At 39.6% G+C, this 19080-nt stretch overlaps 1 protein-coding gene across 4 annotated transcripts in view; it reads left to right on the top strand.

The window, feature by feature from the left end:
• Positions 1-19080, top strand: part of dock3 (dedicator of cytokinesis 3) — a 157251-nt gene that overhangs the window by 82951 nt on the left and 55220 nt on the right. For all 4 annotated transcript variants that reach the window (XR_014119320.1, XM_081705151.1, XM_081705152.1 and 1 more), the window contains exons 6-9: positions 5909-6060; positions 12458-12542; positions 16275-16316; positions 16890-17044. Coding sequence is in view for 3 of the 4 variants with exons in the window: in XM_081705151.1 (XP_081561277.1) it covers positions 5909-6060; positions 12458-12542; positions 16275-16316; positions 16890-17044 (434 nt within the window). In the remaining variant the exon portion in view is untranslated. The remainder of the gene's footprint in view (positions 1-5908; positions 6061-12457; positions 12543-16274; positions 16317-16889; positions 17045-19080) is intronic.

The raw sequence follows: 19080 nt of genomic DNA, 5'->3' as shown, positions 1-19080 counted from the left end.
ACTTCAGTTTTACTGATGGCAGCTTTATTTCCCGCCTTTTTTTGCTACAGCTTTGTATAAAGCCTGTACAGTGTCAGTGTTTTAGCTCTAATATTCTATTTGAGATAATTATTTGGGTAATGTATTGCTTTTCCACTTTTCTGTAATGTTTGTGAGAGAAATATGCATGAGTCAAAACAAAAGCAAGTAACCTTTTTTTTTATGGTCATTGCCATTGTTTTAAAATTGTCTGTAGTAATCACTTTCTTGGGTCCCAGTAGGGAATCAGTTTTCGCACGAGTTATTGAATTAAATTTTTTAGAAGCTCTGCTATATACATTATCCTTGGAGCCATCATTGTGTGTTTTTTTTAGTACCTATCTTGTCTGTGAGTTTGCCACAAAGACCTTCAGCTCGCGACTAATGGCAGTTTTCTTTGGCATATGCCGTTCTTATTTTTGCCACTGTTCAAGAAGCGTGCTTCTTGTGTGAGTGATGTGCTTGCAATTAAGACGCCTACCATTTGAAACTTTGTCAGGCATCTCCATGTTGCTTTAGAAATTCAGATTTGACTATGCCTCCCATCACTAAAGTGCATTATAATCAGTAGTTTCAGTCTGCTGCGTTTTCAGTTGGTGTTCCTGCTTTGTCTGGCCAGCCAGTTTCTTCTCATTTAAAGCCAGACAGCAACTGGGTGTACTGCATGGTCCCTACATATCTCTAGTGTACATGTGCCATAGCACACCATCTCTAGTAAACACACACACACGTACACACACACACACGCACGCACACACACACGCACACACACACACACACACACACACACACACACACACACACACACACACACACACACCTTTTTCTAGATATAACGTGAGAAGTCCACGTCTTTTGTGCAGGATATTTATGTGACAAGAGACTCTGTGAAATGTTTACATTGTTCAGTAAATGAGAATAAACAAAGATTTGCAGGGTAGATACCACTACATTTTTTTTTGAATGACACTTGATGTTCCTGTTCTACTTTGCTGAAGTTTAAAGTCTTTCAGCATCTCTTCTGCATAGTCATTACCCAGGTGAAATATCCCTGTCAGTAGCTCTGCTGCCTCTGGTGCATGATTGACTGCGGGCTCATAGCTGATAGAAGGTCCTGGTGGTCTGTAGATGCTTAATTGACAGTAGGTGAAGTTAGCTCTGTGGTGGCTGAAACACTTATGCACTTATACTCTATTACTTTGAAAGCTTATTGAAGGGCATATTGTAGGCATTTACCTTAAATCCGAGAAGCTGTATGGCTGGTGCAAAAAGGCAGTGTATTGAGGGAAGCTTATGCTAGCCTTGGGTGTTAATCAGCTAATCAGTTAGAAAGCTTATTGAAAGGCATATTTAGTTCTTAATGCATTTACCTTAAAACTATATCAGTGCTACTGAGCTGTTAAGTCTGATGAATATGCCTTTTAAAGGTAAATGGATTGCTATGGTGTGCTTGCATGCATGCATGTGTGTGTGTGTGTGTGTGCATGTGAACATGTGCGCATATGTGCATACATATAAGTCTGTGTGTATGCCAGAAAGAGAGAACAATTTGGTCCTTTTGTTTGATAACTAGAAGTACCAGGTTATGACCTTCCAGTAAAATCCAATTTTATTAATCTACTCAGTGAGGAAATCAAAATCCTTTTTACTGACTACACTCAGAACTAAAGGAAAGGTCCAACTCAAGCCTTGTTCAAAATATGATCACAGCAGTATTCTGGCTTATGAAATCTGCGTGCATTAACACGGTGAAGCCAGAAAGACCCAGATCAGTTAAATCGCATCAATGGGATTGAGCTTTATTACTGAGATTTGATCAACTATATTATCTTGAGCTAAAAATCTATTTGCATTGCAGATTATAACCCTCTTTTATGATCATGTTAGACTGCACAGAGAAAATGTTTAGATAAAGCTATTTTTTGTGTTTTTTCTTTTGTCTGATACCACTCTGACTTTCCTGACCTTGGACCTGCCTTCAGCCGTTTTTCTTATCTTGTGGATAATATATTAGATGGCAAAACTGATCTCAGATCTGTGTGGAAGCGCTATAGGTCCTAACACTAAGGGATACAGTGTTTGCCCCCTTCCTGATATCTTATTTTTTTGCATGTTTGTCACACTTAAATGTTTCAGCTCATCAAGTAAACACAAAATGCAGTTTTTAAATGAAAGTTTTTATTATTAAGAGAAAAAAAATCCAAATCTACGTGGCCCTGTGTGAAAACGTGATTTTTTTCCCCCCCTTAATAATAAAAACCTTCATTTAAAAACTGCATTTTGTGTTTACTTGTGCTATCTTTGTCTAATAATTACATTTGTTTGATGAGCTGAAACATTTAAGTGTGACAAACATGCAAAAAAATAAGATGTCAGGAAGGGGGCAAACACTTTTTCACACCACTGTATTCTGCCATCTGAAATATCAATGTGCCAGTTGGGAGCACTGCAGCAGATCAGAGATGATGCCAAGCAGGCAAGCAGGCACGCACGCACACGGGCGCACACACACAAGCACACACACACAGCAGAGAGACCTCAAAACAAGTGCATCTGATTGAAATGGAGAGAGAGAGAGAGAGAGAGAGAGAGAGAACGAAAGCAGAAATCAGCAGGCAAGACGCAAGCACTACACAGCATAAATTCAACTCTTTATGTAAGTCATGAAGAGATGACTCTGAATTACCTTAATTTCCTATTGTCGCTTCTCTTTTGCTCATTACATCTTACTTTATTTATCTGCCTATAGTGACATTAAACTGTCTGTGCTTTTTATAGGATAGCAGTTCATGCAGCACCTAGTAGCCTGTATGTTTCCCTCAACATTCAATCATGCTATATTGTTGGAGAAACATGTGAAGAAACATGTCAATGCTGCTATGTATATAACAGACAGCCCCTGCTCCCTTGGGCAGTAAAGGAAGCTCCGTCAGCAGTGGGCTGAACTGGCAGTGAAGTGTGTGAAGGAAGCACAAGGACATCCTTGTGCATTCTTGCTTTTAAGATGGGAAACATTTGTATATCCCCCTATTAGCCTGGCATGTGCAGTAAATATTGTCTCGGGCTCCATACAGATCATGCAAACACATGTCCGGACACATGTCCGGACACATGTCCAAACACATGTCCAAACACATGTGCAAACACATGTCCAAACAAATGTCCAAACACATGTCCAAACACATTTACAAAAGCATGTCCAAACACATGTGCAAACACATGTCCAAACACATGTACAAAAGCATGTGCAAATGCATGTGCAAGCATATGTGTGCCAATGCAGTTGTATACAAGGGCTGTCTTGGCCTGCGTGCATGGGTCCAATGTGGCCACCCTGGAAGGCTCGCTAGCTCAGAGCTATGTCACCCAGAGATGTCCCAGGCACGGAGGGCACCAGGTGGGTGGTGGTATCCAGTGCAGAGTAGACAGGCGATGGCATGGATCTGTCTTCCGCTACATTTCCCGGGGGCCACAGAGGCAGCCATGTAAACACTAATGGCACAGAGGAGGCCAGACAGACATGGCCCGAGCTGTAGACTTCAACTATAGATCAGCCAGTGTGCTTGGCTGTACAGAATGGCAGAATATAGTGCAACATTGGATGTGATTGTAAAAGAAAAACAGAAAGAAAAGGCCAGTGTAACTGTCATACCAAGCAGAATATAGCTACTGAGATAAGGTATAACATAGGAACATTAGTCCAGTTGTTAGCTCAAGATTTCGAATAGGATCACAGGCTTCGGGTTCCTGTCTCAAACTGACTCTTTTTGAATAGGTTTGTTGGGACTTCAAACTGTTTAGTTTATCTCTAACTCATCATTTTCAAGTTTTATTTCAAGTGTGTTGGTCAGGTTGGAGTTGACATGAAGCTGGGTTTACAATTCCTAGTTTGAGTAAGACGTCTGCCTATGGGTGACATTGTGAGGAAATGGCTTATAATGGTCCTGTTAAAATATCATTCCCCACAAGGGTCAGTATGTTTCTATTTACAAAGATAGCAGGTACACTTTAAGTCTTCAATTCATCACACCTGTGAAGTTTTTCAACACAGATATTGAGTTAAAATCACTGTTTTCCATCATTTAGAATCAGGCATATCACATCTGGCTGAAACATTCACTGGAGCTTCACACTCCACCGAAACCAGTGAGAGAAAGTCCAACGAGAGATCGCTGAGTGTTCGAAAACACTGATGAATCTGCTTTTTGTACTCTGACTCTGTGGGAGTGATTCCATTTGTGTAGCAAATATCAGCCACCCAGCATCTCACCTGTTAGATGAGTCCAGCACCAGAGAAGAGGACTTTAACTGGAAGCGTAGGAATTTGTTTTTAATTTCAGTTAATCTTCTTAAATGAATATATAATTGGCTGCAGGCCTCAGCTACGTTTATAGTGCTTTGATGCAGTATTTGGGAATAATGTTAATCTATTAATACGGTAATGTTTGCATTTTCACTTGGTGTGTATTGTTTTACTTCCCATGAAGATACAGGTGCTCTATTTCTGCAAAATATTTGCTTTTTTGAACAGTTTGTTACCCAGCATAACTCACTCCACATTAAGCCTTTTATTGTCTGCATGGGACTATGTGTTAGCTGGTCTCTAGCTTTGGGGATGAAAATCATTCCATTTTGGGAGCAAAAGTCATGAAGGCTTTCATGCAGGAGAAGGACTACATTTACACATTTACAAGCGAACCAGAAATCTAGCACCAGGGAGCCAAGTGCCAGAGAACATGTAAGGTGAAGATTTTTTAGAAGCATTTTGCCAAGGTACATCAAAGGAAAAAGTCCATATACGCGTGCACACGCACACACACACACACACACACACACACACACACACACACACACACACACACACACATACACACACACACACACACACACACACACACACACACACACACACACATATATAATATAGAATAAGGGAGTCAAAGTGGGTCATAATTCTAAGGATGCATAGGATTTACATCCTGTGTCCTGAACTTTTGGATTAAATCTCAGGTACAGCTCCCCAATGAGTTCAGAGTCATTGCAGACAGTTTCTGCTACACCAGAGAACAGGAGGTTTTTTCATCAGGAAAGTTGTTAATCCAAGATCTGATAGGAAGCCTAAAGTAGAAAGTGATTACTTAACATTTTACAGATTTTCTAATTATCTGGTAAGCAATAATGAGTTATGTGTTTCCATACTTAAAACCAGGCTATCATTAAGTTCATTTCGTAAAGGGAAAGACTTAAAAATGTTTCAATCTTTTTAAAAATAAAAAGCTTATAGCATTCAAGTGTGTGTTGATTGACCTAAAATATGATGATTGTTTCTGTGCTATAGTGTCATAACTGGTATTTGAAGTCATGAAGAAATGAATATCATGTCGGAATGATTGCACTGTCATTCTGGTAGGACTGGGAATTCACTTTCTGTGACCCTCAGAGTCCTGGATGAGAGCGGCGGTCTCATTAGACTTGTGTATTGTCCACTTAGCTGTCACTGCTGCAGCATGTCAAAGGAGTGATTTTGCCTATTTGGACGGTCTACTTCACCTGGACGTTTCCATCTAACGTAAAATTGCCCTGCGCACGAGTAAGATCCTTGAGACAGTTCAAATGCCATAGAAACAAAGCCATGTCCGTGTTTCTCCAAAATGCACTAGAATTTCTTTTTTTTCCCCTATTTGACTGTTGTCTATAAACAAATGTACAGTAATGTGTATTGGTGACCTGGTCAATGTCATTTCAAACTTTTACATTCACGATGTTGCAGAGTTCTCTTTGGTGTCACCATGCCAGCCAGTGCCCTGCTAGTCACGGCGTTTCGGGATGAAACAGCCTACCTACTCTGACCCTTGTTCTCTTCTTCCCCACTTCTTCATACTGTTCCCAGCAGAAGCATAAAGTAGACCTTTTCTATAAGCTGCGCCACGTGATGAATGAGCTCATCGACCTGAGACGGCAGATGCTCTCCGGTCACCTGACCCAGGATCAAGTGCGCGAGGTCAAGCGACACATCACCGTGCGCCTCGACTGGGGAAATGAGTAAGTAGCCGGAGTGTTTTATGATAGCCAAGGTGCAAAGCAAAGCAAATTAAGAGTCCTACATATTGACTCAATGTGAACCCTTCAGTGACTTCAAAATCTGACTTCATATTTTTTGACAGTGAAGATGCATTTTTTATAGACCATTTTAACAACACTTTTGCTTTTCTATTTATTTACACCTGTGACGCTGCGAGCACTGAGGTAAAAGGATGGGGCGCAGACACAGAACCGATACAAAATGAAAGTGTAACACGCCAAAAGAGGCAGTAAACACGGGGGTTTAAATGCATTAACGAGATAGTGAACAAGGGGCAGGTGCAGCACGTAACAGGCTAACGAGGGGGGTGTGGCAATGTGTGAGGGCTGGGTGCACAGGAGCATATGGTGACACGTTAAACAGAAACAATAACAAAGCCGTGTGGCGATCCTCAGATCATGGAGGAAGAATGGGCCGTTACAACCCCCTACCCTGCTTACCTACAGCCAACCATGGAAATAGGTGTGGTTGAAGGTTTAATGCTTGTAAACCTGAATGAATTTATCCCACTCCATGTTAGAATTAAAAATGTGTTAGAAAGAGAAAATTCTCTTGCCAAGCATAAGAATTTGCGTATCCAACTTTATAAAGTTCTTTAATACTAAAACAGCCTCCAGCTTTACTGTTTAGCCTAAGTTATGGTTTAACCTAGTAAACCTGCAGCAGATCGAAAACTTTACAGGGAATTGGTGTCAGCAAATCTCATAACTATAGCTGGGTTTTGAGTGTAATTATTGAGTACTTAAGCAATGCTGTCTGAAGAGCTGAACTTCACATGAGTTTATTGTAACAAAGGATTTATAATTATAATAAAAACAAGTAGTTACACATTACTAATGCAGAAAACAAAATACTAGTTGAATGTTACCTAGTCGATGGATAGAGAGACAGAGAGAGAGGGAGAGAAAGAGTGAGGGAGAGAAGGAGGAAAAGTGAGGGAGATAAGGAAACAGAACAGTCCCTGAGAGAGATTTCTTCAAACCTAACTCCTCCATCTACCGGCTCTGCCCCTTCTCCACCCTCAGCTCCACCCTCAGCTCCACTCTAACTCTCCTTCAAAAACCCTGCACTCCTAGGCTTTGAATTGCTTCTGAATTATCTTGATTAAGAACAGGGTTTGCCACCTCTGACCAATCAAACCTAACTGCATACTGGTATCTCCCAGCCGCAGGAATTCACAGCTGGTGGTATGACATTGATTTACAGTCCTGGTTAACTATTGATCATTTGAGGTGGGGTAGGGCCAAAGTGGCCATTGTTATTGTATAACCCTTATCTCAGTGAGAGAACACAGATGTGTACAACAGTCGGGATAGACGAGTACAAGTCTTCATAGACCAGAGTTTGGCTTACACTTCCCACTGTTAAGATTGTCAATGATCTTAAATAAGTATTTAACTTTAATGCAAATTATTTATTACAGTATGTTACAAGTGGCCAATGAAGGGGTAAACCGTCTTGCTCTCTAGTTGCAGTTCACTGCCATGTTTAACACTGATTGTTTTATGCATCATACATCTTTATTTAAAGGCAAGTTGTGTTGGGCATGCACCTTCACTTAGCATATCTTTAAGTCACTATTTGGACTGAACAAACCTGTTAGACTATGTACTAGTTTCCCTCTTATTCAACAAGTCACTTTCATTGCATTCTCACAGAGCTAGGAACAGAAGCCAGTGGGCAAAAGGTGGCATTGAATCAAACTGGCCATTGTACAGCAGGGCATTAGGACACTTCCATGTGGTTTGTTTAAACCATTGACTTTGTTGAGGTGCTGCTAAAGCCCTCTGTCTGAATGTAGACAGATATCGAGGTTGTGCCATGTGCCGTATCACATGTCGTTTGTGTTAGTGGTTATGGCTACTGATGCTTGAGTGATGGATGCTTGTAATCAGGTGGGTACCAGAGGAGTCAGATCTTGGACGAGAGGGCCCTTGCCCACTGTGTATGGCCATTGTAGCTTAACCCCAATTGTAGCTTAACCCCTTCATAACCCACTCCTGTCTGTTCTGTGCTTATAAATGAGAATATCTTCTATTTTCATAACCTCCACAACCACCCCCACCACCCCTCAAAATAAACATAAAACAAAATATGTCTTTGCTTGGGTTCATTGTCTTCAGGCCAATGATTTAGGCTGTATCAATGCTGCCAAGTCAATCCCTAAAGCACAACCAATAACGATTCAAAGTAAAAAAAATATCAAATTAAAGTTACAGGCTGCAGAACCCCAGTGAAGCTTCAGGTCTTTAGTCATTATATCTAGTTTGTAACTTCTAGACTTTTGAAATCATTCTGAAATCTCTCCTATGGAGAACAGATGCTTTACATTTCCATTTGCAGATGGCAAACTATTAGGCACCTCTCTAAGCTCAATTACATTACAGATTATAAACTGAAATGGACCATTCCATGTAAATTAGTGCCAGTGGATTGGCTGTTTTGCCTCCTCATCTCAACCTGTTTGTTACAGTTCACCTAGAAACACAACTGTATCAGTAGCACACAACATGCGGTCATGTTCCTTTAGGTCAAACTCTGGTCAGAAAAGATTCAAAGTGAATGGAGCACTTTAAAATAGATAAGAGAGTACACACAATTAACTTCCCATTAGCAGTAGGAGTCATTGGTTTGCCTAGCAAGGTCCTGGATCTGGTTTCTATGAATATGTGTAGTTCTTTTACCCGGCTGTAGGCTATAATGGTTGATTGATTTGTTAATTACCCAGGCTTGCCTGTGCATGTGCATACAGACACATAGCCTGACCCTGGAGCTGCTGTTCGTCTGCATGTATAATACAGCAAAGACAAGGTGACGGGAAATGATTCCCTTTGTTTTATTGTGCCCTGCATTGTAATGGGGTTATTAATTTCCCCTCGTTATAATGTACCTAATTTGAACTAATAGTGAGGAGCATGATGAGGTTAATGACGAGCACTGAGCATATATATCAGGTGCCCAACTCCTAGATGCCTGGAGTCCAGCACAGTTTGGTAATTAGCCTGCTCAGATATACCTATATCAACTCATTAGTTAATTGCCATGTTTACAAGGCATGTTTTTGCAGGAAAATCATCAAACTGTGCCAGACTTTGTGTCTCCAGGACCTGAGCTGCAAACCCCTGGTGCAGATGAATTATTAAGGAAGCTTACTCTCAAAAAAATGTCACCATTGCTTGAAATTTCTAATATTAGATTAATTTTAATTATTTGTTAATTACAAGGTCACTGAATGTAAGATTGGCGTGAAACATGACACATATCTTTGTCATCTGCATAACCAGTATGGATAACATCCTTTTGTAAATTGTAGAGCATGGACCTGAAGAACAAAGTGAGATGCCTTGTGTTAATGTGGCATTACACCACTACAGCACACAGTGTAGAAGTGTTTTTAGCTGGTCATTGGACCTTAGAAATAACCCAGCAACAATTCAATTTTACATGTGTCTTCTTTAAAAAGGCATTTCGAGGAGGCCCTGCCTCTGGTTTGGAGATCCAAGATGATCAGTACCTCTCCCTGGAAAAACTTGCATCACTCCACCACCATTTCAGTGATCCCTGCTCAATCGGTCAGTGTTTAAACAAGCACCACCAGTGAGCCACCATGCGGGAGACAGACCGCAGCCTCCCGAGCACTCAGTCAGCGGGGCACAGAGATGGAGATGGATTATTGCCGCACTCTGCTCGCTCTAAATAAACTCAGATGTAGGAATTAGCAAAACACTAACATCTGTCACTCACGGTCATGCCATGGTAGCCTGCTGTGCTTCTCATAAAGTGAAACAAAAGGGAATGAGACATTTTTGAAAATACTGGATCAGATTACGGATTAAATTTAAGTACGAGGCACTGTTAAAGTAAACAATTCATGTGGAACCAGTGTCCACATTTAATCGAGTTAACCTAAATTTTCATTGTACTACATTTTATACCTCACTCCTTTTCTAGAGAGAGGAAGCTGTGAAAAAATATAAATTAAGTAGCAATACATGCGGATTTCTAATCAAGTAACACTAATTATCAGTCTAGACTCACCGTGCTCATATCATTTGGCACACTTGATTCTTCTACAAGGGAATGATTAAATAATATCAAAGGAGTGGAATATCTGAGTAATATATGTAATTTTAACATACCCAGTGTATTAAGATTTCGCAAATGATCTATCAGTTAGCTGATTCGTTTTACAGGTTTGGGTTGAAGGACGATGGTGTAGGCAGTAATCCAAAGCAGCACTCCTGGGGAGTTGTGGCCGCTGGCAGGCTGAAGTGTGTCAGACTCTGAGCTTTTCTGAAGGCCACTTGTCCTTGGACAAGTGAGGCAGGAGGAGGCACTTTTAGCCACCCCTCTGTCAACAGAGTGCGGTGGTCAGGGCAAGGTAAATGGGATGAAATGGAAGGGGGTCAGTGGCATATACCAACTGGAATGTTAGACAGGTGTTAAGGACAAACCAGATGCTGGTTAGGAGCTTTTGAAAGTTACGGTACAATTTGTCATCTTTGCCTGTCTCAGCTGACATTTCCACCCTCATTGGTTATTTCTTAGAGCACTAAAAAATAGAAATTAAAGTGTAACGTTCAGCAGCAACCAATGAAACATGTCAGATGTGCAGCAGCAGGAAGTAAAGAGTGAAAATTTCCTGTTTAAAGTAATTACTTGTTGACTGCTTGGCAACATTTTAAAGGTCAATACTTAAGGTCTTAGTTAACCATTAATAATAAATCCAAAAACATTCATCCAAAATCATAGAGACATATTATGTAGTGATTTTTAATAGGGCATGTTAGATATTACATTATTATAATACCCCGATGGCACACATAACCATGGCACACATAACCATTTCATATGTCAGGTATAAATGAATCAGTATCCACAGTATGGCCAGATCCAGTGTTTTACACTCCCAGTTCTACAGAACTCTCTACAGTGTAGTGTTTTCTATTCTTAGACACCTTAGTCAACTTGTTCAACCCATAATCATTTAACCATTAATATGTTGGAAAAGGGAAAATCATAAATCATGAAGTTAACTAGCATGGCGGCACTGTGAATCAGGAAAACATATTTATTACTTCAAGAAGAGTTGGTGACAACAAAGATGTCTGTTCATTATGACACAAAGGCTTTTTTGGCTTCATTACATGTCAACAATCCAATGGCATGTTGGTAAGGAATTTCCTATGATGGAAACAGCTGGTAATCAGTATCTTAATGCTGATTTATGGTAATGTCAGATGGTTAGCCATAGTGGTGATAGTCTCTTATATGCTTTTCTGGTTAGTGGAATAACAATTTATATATCACTTGTTATGCATGCCTTAATGAACAAATTATTACCTTGGGGAATCATAAGGATGGGGAGTCCAAACTGGTTTCCAGTGAACCACAATCCCCAGAATCCTCCCTTTCATTCCCAATCCCCTGACTTTTAGTGTCAGCTGTGTCTATCTTATTTTCTTCCCCACCACTGTATTTAGAAGCATTTATACAAACCTTGCTGTTTATGGGAATAATGGAAATGTGAGAAAATGTAGACTGTTGTAAATTAACATGTTGCAGCTTCCATATGTTCCAAACATATTCATATAGTTTGGAGGACCTTGAAGTGGTAAACCCCTTACACCTCAGGGACATGCTGCTGGGTCCTGACTCTTATTCTTCATTGCTCTTCTAATGCCTGATTCATAAAAGATTAATATCCAAACACTTAAGCTTGATGTGTAGAAGGTCCATGTTCTTTATTTCCAGATAAGTAAAAAAATTAAAATAAAATAAAAAATGCACAGGCTCTGTAATAAAACATTCCACCTAAATGTGCCTCTATGTTTCACTTCCCTCTCCTAACAAACATGCCATGTTTAAACTAGCAAAAACCAGTCACACAAACGGAGATGCATGACTTTGAACGACAGCTCACTGGTTGTTTAGGGCATTACTAGTAGCTCGAGTTATTTTTAAATTTTAATTATAAATTATATTATGATTGTACCTTGATGTCTGTTTTCATCAGCCCTCCATTCTCACTAAGTGGAATAAGTGGAAACTAGAAATACTAACAGATTTTGAAATGGGTTTTGTGCTACAGTGGTATGATTGGTATTCTGGGAGGTATTAAGATGTCCTAATGTATATTTATTAAAGTGTGTGCAACACATAACAGAAGTTAAGATATGAACATCCTTAACAAGTGTTAGAGCCACCACAACAGGTGGAAAGCTATTTTTCCCCGCTCAAAGCTTGCTTTGATTAGTCGTGTTAGCTACTTTAAACTGGGTACTTTGATCAAGATTTTTTAGAATGGCCCCTTTAAGGCCCAATGAAATCTTCTTTTTCCTTTGATTTGTTCCATAGACACTTAGGCCTGGATCTTGTACCGAGGAAAGACTTTGAAATGGTGGATGCAGACCAGATAAGCGTTTCAGACCTCTACAAAATGGTGAGTGTTCTACATTGTCCCTGCTGTGACAGCCTTATTCATAATGTTTGCAAACTGTGATAACTGTTAGCACTTGCTAGCACCAGGCAGAAAACAGATATTAGCATGTGTGGTAAACAAAACTGCTAAGTGGGTAATCAGTGTTACCTTGTGATTTTAAATCACTAAATAACCACCATAGTGCTATTAGCTCAGTTATGAAAATGACAAAAGCTTGTGTGAATTTTTTTCAATCACATCTGGCTTTGATCAGCTCGAAGAAGCTTTTAAATTGCTTCGTTTGATGTTGTTTGGTTGTTAGACGTTGTTCTAAGTGAATTAGAAAATATGTGTAGCTAATGTGTAGCAACACTAATACTGTCATTGCATATTTCTGTGTAACAATTAGTGACAATTACAAAATAATGGCCTTCTTTTTGAAAGACCCAGTAATAGCTTGGCTGTAAATAAATAAACTTTTACCAGCTGTATAATTTGTTGTTTAATGGTACTCTCTTTATGAAGTTTTCAGATGTAAGACATTTGAAATAGATAATGCAGTGGCTTTTTTAAAGTCCTTTAGAAATAAAAGTTGTTTCGGTTAGACTTTTTAAAATGCCAGCATTTCATCTATGTGTGTGTGTGAGGGTTTCTATGTATGAAACTGTGTTTGTGGGTGCTGGGGGGCACAAGCACCGTGTGTGTGTGTGTGTGTGTGTGTGTGTGTGTGTGTGTGTGTGTGTGTGCGCGTGTGTGTGTGTGTGTGTGCGCGTGTGTTTGTATTTGCACATCCCCCCTGTGCACTCCACCTCTCCCACTCCACCATGTGATGCTGAGGTGTCTAAACATACTTTATTATTGCAAGTCTTTCTAGTCTCTGTTTGCTGTGGTGGAGGTGACTCTTGGCAGCAAGTACCATATCAAATGAGGAAAGATAGCATGGCAGACAGCATGAATAAATATGAATACATACAGCAAAATACATTAGCATTAATTAAGCACTTGCGAGCTTTATTAATGCATGCATAATTTACATTCTGTGTTCTTAAAATGGGACTGAGCACAATTTATTTTTTACAGAATATAGCAATGACTTTTTGATGGTAGCAGCACATGTTACAGATTAGGGATTTATTCTGCTCCTCAAAATACCCAATAAGGAAAAACGGGCATAACTAGATATCGGCACCTGTGGCTCTGCTGTGATGCCAGAGGTCAACTTGGAGTGGGAAGTGCCTCTCTGCCCAGAGATGTCATGATGAATTTTAACATAAAACCAGTAAGCCTAGGAGGCAGAGCAGGGTCTAGCTGTCAAACTGGAGTTTCTGAGGTTTAGACCGATTCCCATCTCGTGCTCCCAAGCCAAAGAACCCAAGATCATTGAGGTGTGAAGACTGTCTGAGTTTTTCCTGGAGGAGGACTGGCACAGTTTGTGAGCATACTCAGTCTGATTTGAAAGAAGGAAGGAGAGCTCCTTGCCAGCAGCAAAACAAACAAATAATGCTGAGGTGTGAAACCTCCACCTTTATCTGCATTAAGGCAACAAAGAATGTAGAAGTGGTATGGAAGAGCTTTAGTTTCACAGCAGTTTTTAGTCCTTGGAGCTGGATAGTATTTGCTCTTCTTGTATTTTGGCCCCAGGAGTAATAAAAAATGTCTGGAATGTTTTGCTTGTCATCTGGTTGTGTCTAAGGTCCTTCTTTGTCCTATGTACCTCTTGTATAAAATGCTCAGTAAAGAGAAAAAAATCTATAAAGATTCCAGGGAGTAACTGCAGGGTACAGTGGTTAAAGATATAGAGGTATTAAAAAATTCAGTGTAGTACACAAGGTTTTCAGAGAAACAGAGGCCCTTCTTCAGCAGGGCAGCATCCTTTTTCTTTGGAAACCTTGCATACTACACTAAAATGTTTTCTACATCTCTATATATCGTGATTTCCAAGTCACATGAGAACCATGGGGCAGAAACAAGTAGAACAGCAAAATCCAAGCACCTCCATAGGGTAAGGCAGGTCCTCAAGTGTCAGTTGAATGTCAACAATAAAACCAAAGTCTAAAACCCATATGTCCTGCCAGTCATCAGATACTCAGCAGGCACAATAAGTTGGCCAAGAGAAGAGCAGGAAGCAGCCTGGATCAAGACCAGAAAACTCCTGCCAAAGAATGGGTCACTCCACAAAAGATCCAGTATACAAAATCTATACCCCTGCCAGAAAGAAGGTAAAAGAGGCCTACATATTGGAAGATTTACTGTCCAGGGTGAGACAGTAAATATGCAAGGGCTGTTAGTTGGACACCCCCAAGTCCAAATGGGCGAAACCACAGGGAGTGGTGGAGAACAACAACAAAGCTAAGATCCTGTGTAACCTACAGATGTAGACAGTTAAATAAGTAATGGCAAACCACCCAGACTTTGTGATAGTAGATAAGATGCAGAGAACAGCAGTGGTAATAGATGTGGCAGTCCCAAGTGATGAAAAGTCCAGAGGAACAAAGTTGGAAAGTAGTTGAAAAAATACCAGAGACTGAAAGAACAAATAGAGAGATTGTAGAAGGTTAACACCATGGTTGTCCAGTGGTGACGGGGGAACATGGGGTTATGACCTCTAAACTGGAGGAATGGCTCCAACTGATCTCAGGATGTCAACATCAATCACTGTTCAAATGATCCTAGCGAAAGTACTGTGCCACACCTTCAAAGCCTCTGAGAAAAAAAAGATATGACCACCCACTGAGTGGGTGAGGCAGGAATTTTTTAAACATGCATCTGCCACAAAAAAATTAAACATTATAATTGTGGAAATGTTCTGAAATATAGTCCATGTTTACCCACTTTGCTCTTGGGCAAGGTTATGGCCTAATGAGTCTCTCATGGCATGTGTTTATTTTCCCAAGTTTTAAAAATTAAAAAGAGAAAATTTTGTTTTCACAGTTCTTCTAAGTTAGGGTTGCAGTGGCCCATTGGAGGAACGGGTGTACGGATGAAGGCTTTTGTGAATTTTCAAGCTTTTGTGTTTCTAAAGTCTTTTTGGCTCTTTTGTGATGTCAACACCTCGCAACCTCTTTTCCATATCAAACTTGCAAGTCCATAACCTGGCGAGCTTTAGTGTCTGTGTATGGGTTCGAATCTGCTGCTGTGTTACGTGCCCCTGTAAATTGGGCTCTGTGCTTATCGTGGTGTGATTTTTTTCTGAAAGCAGTGCAAAGTGGGGGAAATGTGCTGCATAACATGGGATCATAATTCACTCAGGTGCATTTTCCAACATTGGGCTTAATGTGTGTATGTTTTCAAACACACACACACACTAATCCCAATGTTGCAAAATGCTTAGTTATGGCCAAATCTGTCTACTCATATATTACTTATATTCAATCCCCTTGCTTCAGTTATGATTTACAGTTTGTCATTTTAAACTAAATTATGATTTTATTTTCATGTATATTGTATATAATACATATATTGAAGGTATTTGCCATAAGTATTCTGTATCCAGGAAGAGTTTATTTGCACTTTGCTGTCAGAAGCCTGGTGGCCACTGTCATTTCCATGGCAGTATGTTTTACTCAGTTTGGTTTAGTAATATTCCTTCTACCCATTTGTGACACACCCAACAGTATAATGTTTCTCACCTACTAGATTCTAACCAGGTTGGACACGTATATCACTTTCAGGGATGTGTCTACTGATATACTTTCTCTCCACCCCTTCTCTCTCTCTCTCTCTCTCTCTCTCTTTCTCTATCTCTCTTTCCAGCATCTGTCCAGCAGGCACAGTGTCCAGCAGAGCACTTCCCAGGTATGAACATCACCTTTTACAATGCGTTTTCTTAACTGTGAAGAGCACTGGGACATTTGGTCCTTTGCATAGGTCACCGGTGACCTCCGGGCTGAAATCTGACAAGCTGTTGTGAAACCTGGATGAAATTCCTTGTTAGGAGTGGCGTGGTACACATGCTGTGATGTTCCACTTGTGTTCCGATTGTTCACTGTGTTGAGAAGTTTGTCTCAAGATCAGCTATGCTCAGCATGTGTCTAGTAAGGTTTATGCATATTCATAATTCAATAATTCAATAAATATTTCAATAAATATTTGATATATGTTCATGTGAAATATCCTGTTTCATGTACACTTTTTATGTTTATGTTTAATATAACTATCTTTTTACAAATACATAGATATACTATATCAATAGAGTACAGTGGTTTGTGTAATATGTGGTGATATATATATATATATATATATATATATATATATATATATATATATATATATATATATATATATATATATATATATATATCGGCTTTTGGTGATATATATATCAGCATTCTAATGCTACTAACTGTGATGATATGCCTTTGTTTCCAGGGGGACGGTGTGCGACAGCGTCATGGCGACATCTGTAGAGTACCTGTGCCACACCACCTTTTTGTCAATCTCAAGAGCTTCACTTACAACACCATTGGTGAAGACAGCGATATCTTTTTTTCTCTCTATGACCTCAGGGAGGGCAAGCATATAAGGTGAGGGGGTGCTCGGCAACATCAGCCTTCCCTTATTCCAGTGCTGACACATTTTCAGTGAGATGCCTAGTAAAAACATTGCAGATTATGTGGTTCTTTGTGTCTTTAATTATGTTTCCTTAAGATGAAAACACTCTGGATAGGAAATGCCTATGGAGCAATTCAATAAACGTCACAGGATAAAATTCTGGACATCATTAAATGGGGATAATAAAATCATATACTTCATTTGGCATGAGGTTTAGAATTTTATTCCTCTGATTTAGAGAAGAATGCTCTGCTTGAGAATAAGTTATATCAAAGTTGACATGGTAATTCATATTAAAATGATTAATACAATAAAGAATTCAAAGTAAATTAGTATATAAATCTGTGCAAGCCAAGTGGTAATTGGTGCTATGGTTAGCAACAGATGTCTCGGTGATGGGATATTTAACACAGGTGGGCTAACTGACTTTTTTCATAAATGATAAACAAATGACCACTTGTGTTATACTTCCAGGACCCATCTTATTGTGACAAATGTAAATGTGTACCATGTAACATGAATGTTTCCTATGTTTTCAGTGCATTTTTGAAAAATCTATTTGGTAAAATCTTTTTGATACTATATAATACAAGGAATCCACCATTCAGGTTTGTCTTCTTCACATGATGTAAGACCATTTCAAATCTGTAGTTTGAGGTGAATGTCTGAGTGCAGTGTAACTCAGATAGGAGTCTAGCATTGTTGGGAAACTGGCTCATCTGATTGGATTAAGATAATAAGGCAAATGAAAGATCCTGTGCACCTCTTTCATTTTCCCATGTGGGAAAACGTGCCACATTCTGTTTATCTCTCTTTTCAGGAAAGGGGGAACAGGGCTTAGAAACTTTGATGAGCCTGCAAATTTAGTATGAAATACGTTTTAATGAAGGAATTAGAGCATGTGGATTTTCAACTAGCTGAAGTAGCTAATATTTTTTATTATAAATTAATAGCTTTTTTTTGTCTATTGCTACTTCAGTATACAGTCATGGCCTGAGTGTTATTTTTTGGTTTGATTTGCAGTTAACTTGGACTTTTGCTTCTATGATAATAGTGCAGGACCATGGCCATTTTTTCATAGTGCAGTGACTGTCTGTGTTACTTACTTTACATGACTTGTAAGGCTAAGAACTGTGAGGTCCTGGTCTTTATCCTGTTATATCCTGATGTCTGTCAAGTCAGGCTTACCAAGTCAGGTTTGATTTCACTCTTGCTTTCCTTCTTTCTTTCACATTATATTGGTTCTTTCCCTCCTGGTGATCTGCTGGGTGAATTACACCCACCCTGTCTAACAGTGTTGTTAGTTATTCTCAAGATGATTTTACGACTTATAAATTCCAGGGATATGATTCCCTTAGAGACAACTAGACCTAAAATGACATCTTCCAAGCAGAGCTTGTCTAGCATCTTGGGAAAATTGTTGTCATATGCATGTTCACCAACAGAGACTTAGTTAACTCCAGCTGCTAAGGTGGTCATTATTTTCTGCCATGCTGGCAGAACTAGAAACACCCTTGCAGGAACCCCTGGTAACTGTCATGCAAAAAGGTCCATTCATGTCATGATGCATTATTCTCATTATTCTTATAAAGTATATTGCAGAGAGGTGTCTTTCATCACCTTAGTCTTTACAAGACAGAATGTTTTTAGTACTTTTCTTGACTTTTTCATATCTCTCTGACCAGAATGATTTAATATGGAAACTAAACAAACATATGTAAGACTGTCGATTCATGTTCCTGTTGGTGCTGATATATTACCATATTGTTTCCAGACTGGCTAAAAAGACCTTTACATGACCTGAGATCTGCCCATGAAATGCCCAGTTGTGTTTGTGCATGCAGTGTGTGTGTGTGTGTGTGTGTGTGTGTGTGTGTGTGTGTGTGTGTGTGTGTGTGTGTGTGTGTGTGTGTGTGCATGTGCGTTTGTGCGTGAGCTGATGTACAGTGTCCAGAAGGTGTATGTTATGTGACTGGCTGCTGGAGTTGTACAGTTACTAGAACTATAG

Source organism: Electrophorus electricus, chromosome 22 (genome assembly GCF_041902795.1).
Source record: "Electrophorus electricus isolate QZ-2024a chromosome 22, ASM4190279v1, whole genome shotgun sequence".
Classification (NCBI taxonomy): Eukaryota; Metazoa; Chordata; class Actinopteri; order Gymnotiformes; family Gymnotidae; genus Electrophorus; species Electrophorus electricus.
Note: the sequence above shows the minus strand (reverse complement) of the source record. Positions and strands in the feature narration are given on the sequence as shown.